Source organism: Cyprinodon tularosa, unplaced genomic scaffold, assembly GCF_016077235.1.
Source record: "Cyprinodon tularosa strain WSP-4 unplaced genomic scaffold, ASM1607723v1 ctg573, whole genome shotgun sequence".
In the NCBI taxonomy this organism is placed as follows: Eukaryota; Metazoa; Chordata; class Actinopteri; order Cyprinodontiformes; family Cyprinodontidae; genus Cyprinodon; species Cyprinodon tularosa.
The window spans coordinates 88,946-106,469 of NW_024039311.1; the positions used below are offsets into that span (position 1 = coordinate 88,946).

The 17,524-nt window shown below is 37.2% G+C and overlaps 1 protein-coding gene across 1 annotated transcript; it reads right to left on the bottom strand.

The window, feature by feature from the left end:
- Positions 1–409: 409 nt before the first annotated feature.
- On the bottom strand, positions 410–17,196 carry mnd1 (meiotic nuclear divisions 1 homolog (S. cerevisiae)). Its single transcript, XM_038306130.1, has 8 exons — positions 17,046–17,196; positions 14,403–14,468; positions 10,922–10,979; positions 7,007–7,155; positions 5,940–6,014; positions 5,726–5,840; positions 1,937–1,981; positions 410–1,315 (listed from the first exon to the last, which is right to left on the bottom strand). The coding sequence occupies exons 1-8, from the start codon at positions 17,046–17,048 to the stop codon at positions 1,209–1,211; spliced, it is 618 nt and encodes a 205-aa protein (XP_038162058.1). The 5' UTR covers positions 17,049–17,196; the 3' UTR covers positions 410–1,208.
- Between the last annotated feature and the right edge of the window lie 328 nt (positions 17,197–17,524).

Here is a 17,524-nt window from a genome sequence, read left to right on the forward strand (position 1 = left end):
AAACTGGAACTTTTTTTTTACTTCCCCTATGAGCTGCATTGATATTAGTGGTTCATTGCACATTAAAGACAGTGCTGCACATCTAAAGTTGTATGATTGCAAATACAAAAAGAGAAAAACATCCTACATCAGTTGAAGGAGCTAGAGCCTATCCCACTTGTTATCAGGTGGGTTACACCCAGGTTGCTCTGCAAAGCAATTGTAGACCAACACAGTCACTCCCCTAGACCAATTAAAAAAAATTACATTTCTGCTTGAGAGGAAACGCAAGAAGATAAGGGGCGGGGGTTAAAAAAAACCTTGAGGCAGCAATATGATGATCTGACACCCACAAATGGTACATTTGAAATTTAAATTAGCCAACCAACACGTACAACTAGGTCAGATGAGTAAACACAGAACAACCAAATACCTAATTTTGAACTTGTTTAAGCAGAAAGCGGAGAGAGGAAACAGGGCAACAGTCATTTTGTCCATTTTAAGACAACAGAGTTCCCTTTTCTGTACATACAGAAAGTCAGTGTGCAGCTGCAGTGAAAGACATGCTTTAATGAGTGTGTATGCACAGACATAAAGCAGAAGACTGATGTGTAAAAAAAAAAAAAAAAGAAAAGAAAAAAAAACTTAGTAAAACAGTAATAACTGTTACAAGAACTACATTTTCTGCAATAAAAATAACTTTAATGCTTTTGAAGTAGTAATTATTTACAAACATTACCCCTAAACTTCTTCCTGAAGCATCCATTTAACTGCTTTACAGATGAGGCAGCTCTATACTGAAAAAAGAAAAGATGGAAAGTGTGGGAGAAAACATACCAGACATAAATGCCCCAATTAGAGATGCAGATGCACCCAGTGTTGATTTGCTTCCGTCATCAGCTTGGCTGTCTCAGTTTTCATCCAAACAGGTGTCCAAGAAGTCTGTTTATCAGATAACCCCCACCACCCACCCCCACTCCTTAATGCTTGGTTTCTTCTCTAGTTGCACCTAAGCAGCGTCTCTGCTGATAAAGTCCACCCATGTTGGTGAGCTCACCAAGATCCCCCCTGAAGCGGTAAAACAATCCAAATCTGTGTGCATCGACCTTAGATCCAGGGCTCAAAACAGAAACTTGAAAAGAAGACAACTGGAAACCGAAGCTTAAACAAAGAGAACATTTCTGTGGCCTTCTTTCCCCCCCACACCCCCCAAATGTAGGATGTTCTGATCAGTCCATGTAGTCAAAGTCCTCAGGGATGCCAAAGGCTTTGTCGATGCGGCTGTCGTCGAAAGAAAACTTCTTTTTTGTCCAAGACTTGATGGCGAAAACGTTGTCTAACAGAAAAAAAATAAACCATTAATACCAAATAATTGTCTGCCTGTGCAGTGCTACTCGTTAAGTAACTCCTCTTGAGCCTATAGACTGCTTCTATTTCTGTTTCGCAAACAACTCTTAGTTCATAGGATTTGCAGCACCCCAACTTTTGTCAATCATCAAGCTAAATATGATCTTTGCAATAGATTTATTGAAAATGTGGACCTCTGACCAACTCAGACATTTTGTCTGTCTGGGTTGTTTGGCTTTTATTGTGTGTTCTCTCCGACTATCTTAGCTTTTCCTGCAGTCCTAACGCATGATTTTCTTCTTACTCAACTGCATTTGAATTTAGCTTTATTATAAAGCACAAATTCCCAAAAAATGTTATCTCAACAAAGGTAAGCATGTGTTCAGTTTGGATCCAGCTACACAGAACCTGATCCAATCCAGTACATCTCATATTAGCTCTAATGGTGCCACTTCATGGTTATAGTCAGATGATAATAAAATGCCAGTTCCAAGAAATTAAGAGTTTACACCAAGTCACTAAACAAATTCACAAGATCAACAAGTATGAGATTTATTTCCGGGGGTTAGTGGATTTCTCTGTTTGCAGATCTGTATTATCAAGAACTTACCCGTCCATCTGGACACAGCTTCTTTTGCAACAACGTTTGACTTTCCTGCAAGACACATTTTGCAATCATTTGCATCATATTGTTTAAATTTCACCCTGAGAGAAACACAGATGCAGATATTTCATATCCAAGTGAGTTTATGAAAAAACAAGACTTAAAAAGATGCTGAACTAAATAATAATGCTTCACTGTATCATAAGGAACCCTGAGAAGGACAGACTTATCCTCTGTTACTTAAGTCTGGAGCTCATTTAATAGTTAAGTTTGGCAAACAGTGAGGGACTAAAGACATCTTATTTGAATGACAGTTGACCAGTAACCATTAAAATCGTGTTCATTATGGAGTAAAGTTATAGATCTAAAGCAGTGATCTGGAAATTTCACATAAGTTCGTGCACGTTTAGCCTACAAGGAAAAGCCAAAGGGGACACCTGATAGAATAACATCAACAGATAATATATTTGGATATTTTAATCTTGTCCAATTAGCTTTGTTTTAGAAATAAAACAACTGTTTATTAAAAATTTAAGTAATGAGAGATTACAATATAAATCAAACAATGTAGTTTAAATAATAACAACATATACAGTCATGGCTCCTACAAACCATTTCAAAACAAATACTTTCCTAGAATCAGATTCCTATATTTTTTCCAGCGTTTGTTAATGATCTATCCATCTGGTTTAACAATGTAGTCTGAGAAGCCTTCATTTATTCTACAGAAATAAAACAAAACAAGATTGCTAACATTTTGTTATGCACCTTAGACCCAGTTTAAGACAACCAGTTGAGTCTACCGTAAGCTCCCACTCTAAGAAAAGAGAATAAATTTCCTTAATTAGCTGTTGGTTTAGAGTGTAGAAAAAAAAAAACAACTAAATTTGACGTAGAAAATTAAAGATAAAGAATTTATTCTACACGTAAATAAGCATTAACATTTTCTAAACATTGATAAATCTACAGATCCAAACAATGCTTGTAGCCCATCTTCTCTTTTTCCCTACATATCCAGAATAGGAGCATGGTAGAAATCAAATGCCATGCTTTCCATGACTGTAAATCGTGAGTAAACACAGCTACAGCTAGGCTGCTGTGATTTCTCAGGCTTTTTAGAGATGTTCAACCTGGCTGTGAGCTTACTATTGTTTATTGGTAACTATGGGTGTTAGAGCCAATGTCAACAATGAAACTTGACAAACGTTTTTTTAATCCCAGTTCCAGAAGGCTTATATGAACAGTACCTGTTAAGGCACCACTCTCTCCTGTTGACACAGACAAAAATCTTGCATGTCACCGCAACATAGTGTAGGTATATGCAGGTGTGGCTGCGTGGATCTTTTAAGTATTTTTAAGTTGTTTTTATTTGACTTTTTCTTTGCTTAGTTAAATACTGATGCATGTAGGTTAATCTTTTGAAGGAAGATATTCCTTAAAAATGAGTATCAGTCAAAGTGTTCTTTCTTTTCTTTTTTTTTTGCAGTTACGGGTCTGCTGTTATGTCCCCTTTGCAGGCGACATAACATCATTTGATACCACAGCTGCTCACTGGTGTCTTCTGATTGGAGGTGGCCCTCTGTAACAAAGCTTTGTGTGTGTGTGTGTGTTGTGTGTGAGTGTGAGTGTTGGGGGGTCTATTACATGTTTGAAAACATTTCCATAAATCTTAGCACATTGTGGGGACTGTGTGCCCTACTGGGGACCAATGTCAAGTCATGTACAAATGCCATTTTAAGCTTAGGTGTTAGGTTTAGGACTAAGGTGTGAATTGAGTTTAGGTCAGGATTAGGGTTAGGTATGAACCAATAAAGGTTAGGTGTAGGATAAGGGTCATGGTTAGGCTGGGGTTAGAAATAAATGGATGTCAATAGAAGGATAGAAAAACGTGATTGTGTGTGTGTTAGAAAAAGAGGAGGGCAATCAGGCCTGTAGGCGTGGGGAGACGGATGAGTGAAAATGCACTCAGCAGATATAACCCTCAGCAACAAACTGTTTATGTTTGATATTTGAACGTGGGGTGTGTATTTATCATGACATCAAGTTAAATGTGGACTTTCAGGATGAGCTGAAGTTGTACCATTATAGTGAAAGTAAAATACCTTATTTTCCCTCCAATTTCCTTTGAGGTCTGACCTGCCGAATCCACCTTTGACCAATTCTGGGTTTATTTTCCAACGATTCTAACATAATTGCTACATATTAAAAAAAGATAAGAGTATTTTAGTTGCTGCTGGACCATCAATGCTGAATTAATACAAATATATTTAGATCTCTTGCTAACTAACTGGTGCATCTCTACAAATCTCTGATCACATAAGTGGGAATTCTAAGGCTAAAGAAAAGGCATGGAAATAAGTGTCTGCTGGCTCACCTGTCTATGGCACTCAAGGACACATGCAAGATATGATTTTAGCAGAGCAAATTCCCCTTCTTTATGGTTATTTCACATGCATTCAGAAAAGCATTACCCATCGGTGCAAACTCCTTATTTCATACTTCAAACTGAAGCACGGTAGAGGAGGACTGATAGTTTGGGCTCGGTTTACAGCTGGTGTATGTGGGAGCATTAAAAAAACCATGCATAGATATTCTGTTTCATTACCAATGGTTTCCCCAAAGTGGTTCATGCACATAAACAATAGTTGCTATACAATAACAAATGCAACTTTTACTTGCTGAAATGCTTTAGACCTTAAAAGGATTGTGGGGATGTTTAGGTCATCAGTAAAACGAAAGGTTATAAAGATTTAAAACCGTTTTTAAATGTTAAACATCTCTTTTTAATGCAATTAGTCCACTAAAATGTAGGATGTTTTATAATTTACGAAGAAGTTTATAAATTACAAAGAATAAAATATTTCTATTCCAAATAGTAAAAAATCAGTGAAATCTTGCGATTAGAGGATTACACTTATTTCTTCTAGTCATTATTCTAAAAATCAAGAATTTCAATGCAATTTTTTGAGTCTATTAAAAACCCCAAAGATCAGGGCCGTACGTAAACTCGAAAGACACTGGAATCAGAGGATTGGACATAAAATAAAACCACCAACGGACACGGGCTTAGAAAACCCTGCTGCTCTGATTGTTTCGTTGTCCTCATTTCCGTTTGTACGGATGCAGAGAAGCTGGGGTGGAAAAGAACAGGTGGACTGAGTGAAAACATAATGCAGAGCTGGTGCAACATTAGGAGGTTTAAGTAAACAGGCCAGATAGTTTTATTACACCACACGTGTCACACGGGTACATGAAGAAACTCGCTCCTTGTAACACAGCAGAGCTAAACAAACAAAAAGCAGCATGAAGTCCCAAACGCTCTGAGGAAGTTGGTAAGAACCATTTATATAAAGCGAGCCATTTATATAATTAGATAAAGCAGAATTACACCTTCAGAACCGATTTGGTTCAATTAGAGCCCCCATAAAACCCAGTGTACACCTTATTACCAAGTTAAGCCTCATTTCCAATAGAAAACTCTGCTCTGCTCCCACCTTATTGCTTTTCTTAGTATCTAACCTGCTTAGCTTTGAGGTTTGACTTTTAATAGAAAGAAAGGTGTGAGGGAATGCTATAGGATGAAGTGTTGATAAATAAAATTAGTTTGCATATTGGTAAAGCTAACAGTATCCGTATTGTGGCAGTTTTTCCTCAGCTGGGAATTATTGTTCAGATAATATAGTCATAACGAAAAAATTAGATTAACCAACATGACCGAAGACATCAGACTATCAAAATATTAGAAAAAAAAACCAAAGGTTTTTTTAAACTAATAGCAAACTGTTCTATACTCACTAATTTCTTGGATGACCTCAGGGTCACATTCTCGGTATTTCTCAAGCTCGGCCTGCAGCTGCTTTTGCTCGTCTCTCAGAGACTGCAGCTCCTTCAGCAGAGAACTTCTTTCTTTCTACAAACAGACACACGCGTAAGCTGCCTGTGGGACAGATTCTGCTTCAGCAAACACCATTAATGTGTGGATTTCTATCACATGAATGTGGTCTCTTACTGTATCTTCACGTCCCACTTTTGCCTTTTCAGCCGCTTCCTCAAGAGACACTTTTCGCTGCTTAGCATCAGAAACCTGGAAAAAATAAAAATAAAAAAAATTAAAACGTTCCAACATTTTCATGACTAGTTCTGTGCACATAATTACAATAGTGTCAAATTTCCGTATTTTGAAACATTTTAAAATAGTTTTTATTACGGTATGTGTTAACTACTCAGGACAGTTATGTATATCAACAAATGCTGAGAAGAAGCTCATCTTGTTATCTAGAAAAAAAAATGCCAAAGCTCTGAATCCAACAAAACAAATAAAGAAAAAAACTCAGCAAGGATTCAACTTGCTAATACAACATGAAGCAATTCAAATACTGTTACTGCATGGCAACGCTGCAGGAAACAGTCACGTCATAACCACTTCAGGTGCAGGAACTTTAGATTCTGAGAGAAACCAGACGTTTTCATGCACTGAATACCTGCACCCAAAACATGGCGGCAGACATTCTCTAAGTTGCAGACATTACAACATATGCAAAGGGATGTGGGTCATCACAGACCACGAGGGCTTCGAAGAAAAACACTTTTATGTCACAATAACAAACATGCAAATGGCAAAAAATTTTATTTAATTTATTCACTACAATAAGAGAGAAAAGCAGTTCAAACCCATTTTAAAATAAGTGATATATTGACTTGGATGTTCTAATATAAAAAAAAACAATTCGTCTGAAACCTGACTTTGTTTTTGACATTTCAAACCACAACAATAAATCTATTTAGAATTTTGCTGCGGTCTACTTTTTGGGCTTTTCTCACCAGTTCCTTCTAGGCTATTTTTATGCAAACCGACCTCTTTACTGTAAACTACAGTTTGTAACTTACAGTAAGACAAAGACATAAAAGGCCTGCTGCTGTCTCGGGAAATGTGCCAGGCAGAAATAATAACAGATGGTTGCAAGTTTATTTCAGGGTAATGTCTAATATGCACCTATTAACCATTAAAGCAGAGTTGTTGCAGTCTGATGCGGATAATTATTCCACCATTAAACCACCAAAACTCTCCACGCTCACCTGTTTCTGCAGCTCCTCCAGTTTGTGCTTGCGAGCATGTAAGGCCTTACTTGGAAAAGCCCAGTAGTAGTTGGATGTGCCGACTCGCTCACAGTCCACCATGTTGTCATCTACCAGGCTTTGCAGCACTTCCTTCACAGTCATTGGAGCTAAAAGCATAGAGGTTGGAGGACAATAATCCTTAAATGAACCACTGGAGCAAAGCTTCTCTAAGGGGCTACAAGCTGTATAGACTTAGAAAAGGCTAATCTGAAGGGAAAAAAAAACAAATCACCATCTGGTCTTATTTCTGCAGATGTCTGCAGGATTAACTCATAAACTTTCTAAAAAACACACACCTGGAGATGAGCTGCCTGTTAATACTGGTTTTAAAAAGCCTGCTGCGTTAACAGATGTAAAAAAAAAAAAAGAAGTCACATCATAAAGATTTTAGTGGTGAAATGTGATACTCAGTTTGCTCAACTAGTCCACTTTCAACCTGAGAAAAGTTCATCTGATGAAAGGAGGTTAAACAAGACGGGCGATGAAAATGAAATGGGGAAAAAAAAAAAACATGACTATTAGTTGGACGTGCAAACTGGGAAAAAAAACACACACAAAAAAAACAGTTTTTTACTATGTTGGCCAATATGTTAAGATACATTGTTCTGTTCTTATAATATCTCTCCTTGCTTAGGAAAACGCTCACAGTGCAGTTCTCCAGGTGGCCCCTCCCCCCTGCACTCTAACTACATTACGCCTCAGTTCGGGTCAGAACCATGTGCTTTTAATCAGAGCAGCATTCAATTCCTCCTGATGAATGTTTTGTCCACTTATAACATCCCCTTCTTCGTTCACTCACACACAGTGCATTTTCCTTAGGGGAGCAAAGTAAGCTTGAATTTATCTTTTATTAAACTTTGTATACAATGTCTAACAGCAGGGTGAGAACATTCGCTTGACTTTAGAGCTATATGCTTCTAACAATTCTCTCACTTCTGTAGAAATGCCAAATTCTGCTTAGAGATTTTTAAAAAAAAAGGTCAGATAGCAAAAGCAAATCCCAGTTGTCATGGCATCACCGCCATGGGTGTGAAGCAACACAGCTCTCTGACACTGTAACTAAAGGAACTTTGATGCATCAGACTTTTTTGCCCATACCGCATTTTCAGTATTAAAAGTGCAAATAAAATCCTTTCGGGTCTAATTCATTAAAATCTGTCACTTCTTCTGGTTTAGATGCCAACGGGTTCAGAAAAAATACCCCAGAAAGTGTGTTCTCAACCAGAAGGGGTTTAGGTTTCTAGATTTTAGGGTTCTGGTTGTGCCCAATGATCTCCTAGTAGGGAATGAAAAAAAACTTCCAAAAACAAGGCATTATTAATGAGACAGCCTGATCAGATCCAGAGCACTACTTTCTACACCACAGAGCAGCTGCTTTACTCCGACAGAGCTTTGCTGGCAAACTGTGCCAACAAACTGTGGTTTTAACCAAACCCAGACTCTGAAATGGACCCTCACACGATTATAACTGATTGAACTCATTCAAAACCTTGTGCAGTTTGCTAGCATTGTTTATCCTGGTCGGGTTCCAGCCAACCGAAAGCAGCAAGAGAGGATATGACATAAGAGCAGCACGATTTATAAGAAAAGCTCAAACGAAGAAAAGCAGAAATAAAGAGGGGGGAGTGGTCATGGCATAGTGCCTTCATAATCTAAATGAGTTGTTCCATTGTGATTTTTGAGAATAGGATGGTGGGAAGGGTTTGATGATCTGCTTTTGATCCTGTCAAATAGATTCCTAACAAACCTTGGCAACTATATCCTGCTTTGGTCTAAAGATCTATGTGTGAAAGCAAACTGGACTCAATGAGGGTGTGAGTTTCTCACTTTGCCTATCCCTGAAGTGCAGTGTTAATAAGCCCCGAGTTTCCCCTAGATGACAGAGCTCCTCACCCCATATCTGAAAACTTTACATACTCCATGAGAGTTGAGGGCTTCTTTTTTTCCACCTCTCATAGCCACGAGAACAAAATTATGTGATCTTTGTCCTGGAAGCACCGCACTGGAGGTTCTTTCTGCTCGTGCTCGACATCGTCTGGGCAGAACTTTCGTTTTCCTAGTAGCGCCTCCAAGAGCTGGATGGGAGTTGGTAAGTAGGAAAAGTGGGGATGATTTTATTTGATTTTTTCCCACTCTTTTGTTTTTCAGGTCAAAAAGAAGGAAAAACGAAAGAGTAAATACATTGAAAACTTTTGTTTAATTTGTCAGGAACATATTTTGTTTCAACTGCTTTATGGTTTGCATGTTCGATTATTGTGATGTTGTTTTGTTTAAGTTATTTTTCCCTTTGAAATAAATCGGGTATTCAATGAAAGGACACATCATTGTTTCCTGAACAGCTGATTGACTACTAGGTGAAGCGTTTTCTGGGATTCAGATCAATCCTGAAAGCTAGCCTGCTAGGCCGGAGCAGGTTTGCCAATCAGAGTATGTTACCATGTCAAGGTTAAACTTAAAGTTTCCTCACTAAACCAGTAATCATGCTACATGGTAGAGGCCTCTGGATAGAAACAAAACATGGTGGATAAACAGAATAACACACCATTAAGTTCTGAAGCTAAGCTGTGGTAGTACTGCTGAAGCATACATGTGACATTTATCACAGCTGCATCATAGCTGTTTACAATGAACTGCAGAGAAGATGACAAACAGGGGCCACTGATATTCTTGTCATGTCTAGATTGTTAAAGTTTATATGAAATGCCTCCCAGTGTAAAAAACAAAGAAATAATTTAAACAAATGAGGAAATCAGAAAAAGAGCGTCTTCTGCAAGCTGAATTGAGAAAGTTACTGATTGAGATTCAGGTGGAACAGGAGAAAAGAAATATTACTACATGACTTGATGAAATATGTGGTCAGAGTTCCCAAATCATTCAAACAGAAAGTCTGCAGTAGAAAACTTTAATCCACCACCCCATCATGACAGAAAAAGAGCATCCAGACCTGCGTAGGCCGTGTTTTTAAATAACATGACCTAAATAACATGGCCTATCACTGGCTTCAAAAGCTTTTTTTTTTCATATGGTCCCAAAACTTTATAGTTTAGCTAAATAAGATGTGAAAGAGAGTCCTGGAACAGAGTCGCCCAGGGATTTTATGATTTGATGTTAAGTTAAAACTGTTTTTGTTAAGTAGAAGTCAAGATTTTTTTTTTTATTTGTTTCAAAGCTAGGCTAAATAACTAGCAAATCAAGTTTTTTTTTTTTTTTAACATCTGGTGTTCTAAGAACAGATGAATGAAAAGGGACAGTAATCTGGACGATAACCATGTTTACTCTAACATTTGTAATAAATTCTGCAGCTGTTAATTCTCTGTTCTCCTTCAGTTTTCCACTGGTGTGTGACGCCATCTCCTAAATCAGCTGCACCTAAATTTATCCCACCATTTCCAACTGAAGAGGATACACAGATTAATCAGTATCTTATTCAATGAAAACATATTTTCTGGAGATCTTTGTGCTAGTACTGTAATGTACTGAAAGAGAGATATTTTTAAAGTCTCAAAGGGATCATTGTCAATACTTGGACATTTGGAGCTGTGGCATCAGGTCACCTCTTCAGGGCTCTGCAAAGGTGAACATCGCAGAGCACAAACCGCTTCCTTGTCCCAACCTGCTTAACTGGGGAGCAATAAACTGCTTGCATGTCTCAGCAAGTGCAAGGCCTGTGCAAAGAATGTGAAATCCCTTCAACGAATTCACACAATTTGTAAGATATCTTATTACCATCAGTCTTTGTTCTCCTCTGTACCTGTATTAGTGCACCTTTAAATCTTATGGATTGCTAATAATAAGGCAACACTGACAGCTAATAATTTGCCTTGAAATGAATGGAAATTACTTTTATTCTTTGAGCTGTTGATCATTACTCACCAATGCCTTTTGACTTGGGGGCGATCTTCTCAATGTCTTTAAGCTGGAACACGTCTTTCTAGAAAGAGTCAAAAAAACATGGTCAAAAACGGAAAACATTTCTCCCCCATCTACACGTGCCTCAGCTTGTATTTAGCTAGTATGAAAATATAATTGTTTTCTTTTCATATTTATACCCAGGTGGAGACATTTACATTTCTTATTACCATGCAATTCTATGCTTTCAGCAAACATAAATGAAAAAATATATAACTTTAATTCAGACAAACCAGAAAAAAAACAGCAAATTTAACATGCAAATATTACATTTATTTACATATAATTGTTATATGTATAATTAAGGGATTATGTTTGAAAACTTTTCCTTTGGATTAGATTTTTGTTAAGACCACAGCATCATTCTTATTGGATTCACAAATTATATATAAAACCCTGTCCATATATAAGATCTAAGTTATTCAAAAAAAAACAAAAAAAAACGAAGAATCATATATATTAGAAATGCCACAGTAAATGTATCATTTAAATAAAGTTTACCAGATAAAAATCTAAAATAAAATGCTAGTCAATTAGGCTGAACCTAAAAATCAGAGTTGCACCAGGAAGTGATGACAGCAGAAGACAACACAGTCACTTCCTGTCTTTCATTAGCATTTCATCAATCACAGGTGGGTAAGACGAACAAAAATAAACCTGTGCCGAACTAAAACCACTGACTCTCAGCAGAGGGAAATATTTGGATTATTTTCAAAAAGAGCTGAAAATTTAAATCTGAGAAATATTGATCAAATCAGTAGAATTTGTGCAAAAACTAAGATAATTTTAGATGGTCTTCATTGCTGAAAATCATGTGTTTTAACTTAAATATGAAAGTGAAAATAAAAACCTTAAAAGAAGCAATAAGCTAAATTTCATTACATTTGATAAAAAGAACTAAAAATGTTTTGTGAAGCATTAAAGGAATCTGTTTAGATGGACAATAGTAAGATGTCTCACATCATCTCGGTTGTTCCCCAGTCTTTTGTTTACATAGCCGGACCAGCTGTGAGAGCGTATCAGGGGTGTGCAAAATAATCGTCATGATAATGCAACGTGATTCTAATTTTCGTGATCTACTGCATCGATTCTTGACACCAAGTATCGATTATTAATTTTAAAAAATGAATAAATAAAATTGCATGAATGGTTGGCGAACATCAGCCAAAAACAAGTGTAATACAACTTCCAGTCCAGTAGATGTCGCTGCAAATGTGCTGACGCACGCTGCCTTGTGTCACAAGCATTTCCGGCCGCGGGATACTGTGCCGTGTCATTCAAAAACAAAAAATGGAGGAGAAAATATTGCAATGCATCGCAATAATTCAAGTATCATGATGTATCGTGATAGAATCGCATTGTGGCCTGTGAATCGTGATTCGAATTGAATCGTGACTTCTTTGGCAATACCCACCCCTAGAGCGTATGCATGAAAATAGCTGAAAATTAGGGCTCGTCAGAGTAGCATAGGAGCAACAGTTTCACTGCTAAGCTGCTGCTTATTTACTGTCTGAAAGCTGTACAAATGAAACACTGTGTATGCAAAATGACAATAAAAGTTGTCTAAGTCTAAACAGACCAAAAAAGTAATCTGAAGACAATCAGGACTTATTGCTACAAAACAACAGTGTTGAATAAAGAATATGTCGGATAAGGGACAGAACAAGGATTAATATTAGCTTTATGTTTCCAAGTTAGAGGGAGCTTCAAGAGCAGAAGTAGCTCCAGTTCAACTCAAAGCTAGTTTTTATCCTCCTGGACTGGTGAATAACAGCATGAGGTAAAATTGATGTATTTCCTTGGTTTAGCAGTCTTGTTAGAATAGTTGCACTTTGTTGATTTGATCCAATTAAATGGCATGTGGGTTAATTGTTAAGTTTGACCAGCAACGGACCCGATGCCGGCTACTCGCCTTATGTCGTGAGGCGAGTAGCCGGCAGCCCAGCTAAAACAGTTTTGTTTAAAGCAGCCTGGCGGGCCTGCGAGCTCCCAACATACATTTAGGTCATTCTTTTTTCACCAATAATCTAACATTGGAACCCATAACTGGGGCTTCAATTTTTAGACTTTGTATTCCAATCTATATCATAACCCCGTAAGTATCTCTGTGTAGTTACACTGTCTTTACACCAACAACAACTTTAGTGTTTTCCCTTTTATTGTAAATCAAAATGATGACGCAAGGGAAACAATAGATCTTATTGTATGTCAAAATAAATACAAAAATATATTAATGCAGCAACATAATGTGTATTTAGTCTGAATTTCACAGAGGGAATCGAACATATTGATATCATTATTTAGTAGGGCATAAACAATCAGATTAATTGTGACTAATTATTGAAATAATCGTGAACTAACCCAGTAATCAATTAATGATAATAGTACAGAGATTCTAAAACATGTTTTTAGCTGACAGAGTGATCCTCTCATAGCAGTAACTAATTTAAAATTGTGACAAAAAAACAGATATTTTGCGTTTATGATTAAATGCTTCTCCTGTCAATATGCTCTATTCAGAACTCTAGTCAACATTTTTTTAGTTTCAACTAGTTTAATTCTGTATAAAATCTTTAAGTTACCATTCGCTATCCGATTATTAATTGAAGAATCGGAAAAACAATGGACGGATTAATCAATTATCAAAATAATCGGTAGGTGCAGCCCTATTAATTAGTATAACAAAATGACCTCTTGTTTCTTGCCATCAAGTTTGATAGAAAGTTGTAATAAAATGTAGTGTTGTTTTGCTTTACAGACAGCTCAACAGCACATCTAGTGGTAAAATTCACTTATTGCTCCTTAATAGGCCCCAAATGAACTTCAAATTCTTTCCTTTGCAATGGAATTTGATTAGCCTTACTTGCTATAGCAGTGCTGATTTGCAAAGCAGTCCTTGGGAGTTTCAATATCTAAGTGCATCCTGGATACAAGAAAATATTGCAGGACAGCAGCTTTAGAGGACTTCCATCACTCTAAGGTCAGTGGGTTTAACAGACTAGGATTTTGAAGCCTGACTTCTGGTGTGTAATTGTAAAAATCATTATGCCCTTGAATTTGGATTGGCAGAATATCATCATCATCTTTCTTTTAACCGGAACAGGTTTTCTATCAGAGTTCTGCCACCTGTGGAGACAGATGTCTGCAAAGCCGATAAAAAAACAAAAATATCATTTTAGGGTTTAATAAACTCTAGGTTAAATATTTAAGAGACTACTAAAACAACCACACTCCCTAGGACACGTAAGAACAAAACCCTTTTTAGACACACCTGCATTGATTAATTTGTTCTCACTATAAACATGACATATTTTCAGGGTGTGGAGAGATTGAATCTCTACCTCATTGTGTGTCAGCTAGAGAGGAATATCAGAACAAGACAGCAGAACAATACAGGAATCTATGAAACAGTTATTTTTTTTTTATCTGTAGTTAAAAAACTTACAGATTCAAAGAAAATCTCCATCATACGAGTCCTCTTCTCCTCCAAACTGAGTCCCTTCTTCTTGGACTGCAGACAGAGTCCCATGTTGATCACAAAACAACAACAAAAACCATTAAGCACCAGATCTGCATTCAACAAATAGCTTTTTAAACTATGATTACTTCAATAGAATCACGTCATTGACAGAACCCCCCCCCCACAATGGTTATAAACAACAGACAGCAGTACAGCCTGTTGCTTTACTATTTATAGCACCTGAAAACTTTAACCAAAGAAAAGCAAACAATTGTTTTCGACAAAAAGCTTAGAAAATTCCTAAAATATAAATACTTAGCGGAACATAAATGGACACACATAGTAGAGGCTTCAAAGAAAAATGGATTTAAAGAATAAATCGTAAGCGATGAATCCCTACCAGCCCCGTAACCAGCATTGAGAACACCGAGGTCATGTCCTTAGTATTTTTCCGTTTTTATTATCATTATTATAAGAGAAATGCCAAACTATGTGATGAAAATTGTTCTGACTTTGATTAGTGTAAAGATCAGCATGCATTCTCATTTGTTTAAAAAAAAATAGTCCACGATGATATATTATTGTAAGTGGTTGGATTCATTTAGTGGGCCATGCACATGCATGGTGATGATACTGACAATTATATTAGTAACAACAATTCAATATTAATAAAAACAATAATATAGTATAATAATGATGATCATCATCATAATCATAATAATAATACGCACACTCTAATTTTGTGAGTTTTGGAATTGTTATAAACATGTTCATATTCACCTCCTTGATGGGCTTGTGATTTAACTCTACGTTTCCAAAATATATTTTAAAATGTCACCTTATCAGGATGTTTTTTGTCAAGTAAGATTTATCACAATATTTGACCTCGGTATTTCAAAAATCCTGGTAACAGCCCTGATGCCTACTAAATAAGCTAAAATGAAAAAAAATTTCATTTTAACACTGTAAAGGAGAGATTCCTAGCTTCTGGGAAGTCATTAAAGAAAATAATATATAAATAAAACAAGGAAATGGGGACGATGTTACTTAAAAAGTCTAATAAAAAGACACATCTGACAAAGGTTAAGTATTTTATGTTGTTTTGAAAACAACAAAAGTGTTTCTCATTGCTAAGTTTTTCCAGTGTAGTCCTGTTTCTCTGACTGTGACTGGATGGATGGATGCTCTTCATCCTCTGACATGGGAGTTGGCTTATCTGCCTGGCTGTGTGTTTCCTTTTACAGCTGCTTTTTGTATCTCTGCTTCTGTCTCCTTGAACCCCATCTGACCTCTGCAGATGGATGCTCACACTGGGCCTGGTTCTGCGGAAGGTTTCTTCCTGTTAAAGGGCAGTTTTTCCCTCTCCACTCTTGCTACAAGCATGCTTAGTGGCTACGTTTACATGGACACAACTAATCGGATTGAAGGCCTGATCAGATCAAAAATGTTTCATGTAAACATGTCAGACTGAAGATTCTAATCCGATTCGGTCCGATCGGATCTAAATTTAATTCCGAATGAGAGAGGTGGTTTTTGCCGATCGCCATTCCGATTGGCGTCCATGTAAACACCCATTCGGATCTAAAGAGTAAAATAATCTTCACTGCGCATGTGTGCGACGTCAGAGTGACGTTTTCCGCCTTGTCAACAACAGGAAATCACCGGTCTCTCTCGCTGTGAACAACATGGCGGGGGGAGTCTAGGAACGCCGACTTATAAGTTAATTTAAAGCTGCAGGAAGCAGGAATTTATCCTCCTCCTCTTCCTCTTTTCTCTCTCCACAGCCCACTCGCTCTCCCACGCCGGTTCAATCGCTCATTCTCTACATTTTCTCTCGTACATTTCGCTGCCAAGCGCTTTTTTCCTCCTCTCTCCTTTTTTCTTTCCGCTCGCTCCGAGCGCATCGTTTGTCAGGCCTCCCAAAAACCAGACGCAGACAGAACTGCCAAGTTTGGCAGGAAGTTCTGCGCATGCTTAAAAGACTTAATCTGATCCAACGCTTGGTACATGTATACACACGTCATGATCGGATCATTTCATTTAGTGTCCATGTAAACGGAGATTTTGAATTTCCGATCAACCAAGGTTTGGATCGGATCGGGGAAATTTTGCGCATGTAAACGTAGCTAATGAGTCGATGCAATCAACTGCTTTTACTTAGATAGAAAACTTTGAATCAATTTGACTGTATGATCTGGTGAACTGTAAACTGCCTTGAGATGACATGTGCTGTGAATTGGCGCTATATAAATAAATTGAATTGAATACATACTACTGTAGAACAACTTATCTTGAGATGTCAGATTTTCATGTGCCCCTTAAACATTTGCCCCTCACAACATGGTGGACGGGTTAACGCACCATAGCGGAAGGGCTGATGACACGAATATAGCGTCAAGCCTTTTCTGTCTAAAACCTAAACGGTTACTTTAATTTTCAACGTAGCCACATAAAGAGCGATAACTCACCGCTGCTTAGCTTTGTGAAAGTAGCATTTCCAGTGTTTTTGTTTGGTAAATAGTAGGAAAGTTAACGAACCAGCTCTGACATTATTCTACACTAACCAAGTTACGTAGGGAACTTGACCGTAGAGCACGAATTTCTTCCTAAAAAAAAAAAATAACTTACCATTTTCAGACAGTATTTGACAAGCACCACTCGGAGAGAAGCTTGTGGCGCTATTAAACCTCAAAAGGTCGTGTTTAGTATATCCAAATATTCCAAACAGATGTGTCGTTTCAGGTACTGAATTTCCCGCGGATCAATGGTGTTTGCTGCATTCAAGTCTCCTCGTAAATTCCCCAAATTCTTCGAATACACATATCAATACTAAATTGTCATGTATATTGAAAAAATAAATAGAACAAAAATAGAAAGCAACAGACCATAGCCTTCTTGAAATTAAAACTAATAAGATATAAATAAAAAATCCACTTACGTTGTTTTTATTCCTGATCATCTTTAAAGGCATCACATTTGTTATCCGACCTGCTGCTGCCATCTGCTGTTTCCAATTAGCAACAGTATAATACAGGTCCTCAAAATATTAGCATATTGTGATAAAGTTCATTATTTTCCATAATGTAATGATAAAACTTGAACATTCA

Excerpts from the sequence above, each read along its gene's own strand:
- mnd1 (XM_038306130.1), bottom strand. Across the intron at positions 10,980-14,402 it reads TGGAGATTTTCTTTGAATCT|AAAGACGTGTTCCAGCTTAA; the intron begins GTAAGTTTTTTA and ends GACTCTTTCTAG. Across the intron at positions 7,156-10,921 it reads CCCCAAGTCAAAAGGCATTG|CTCCAATGACTGTGAAGGAA; the intron begins GTGAGTAATGAT and ends CTATGCTTTTAG.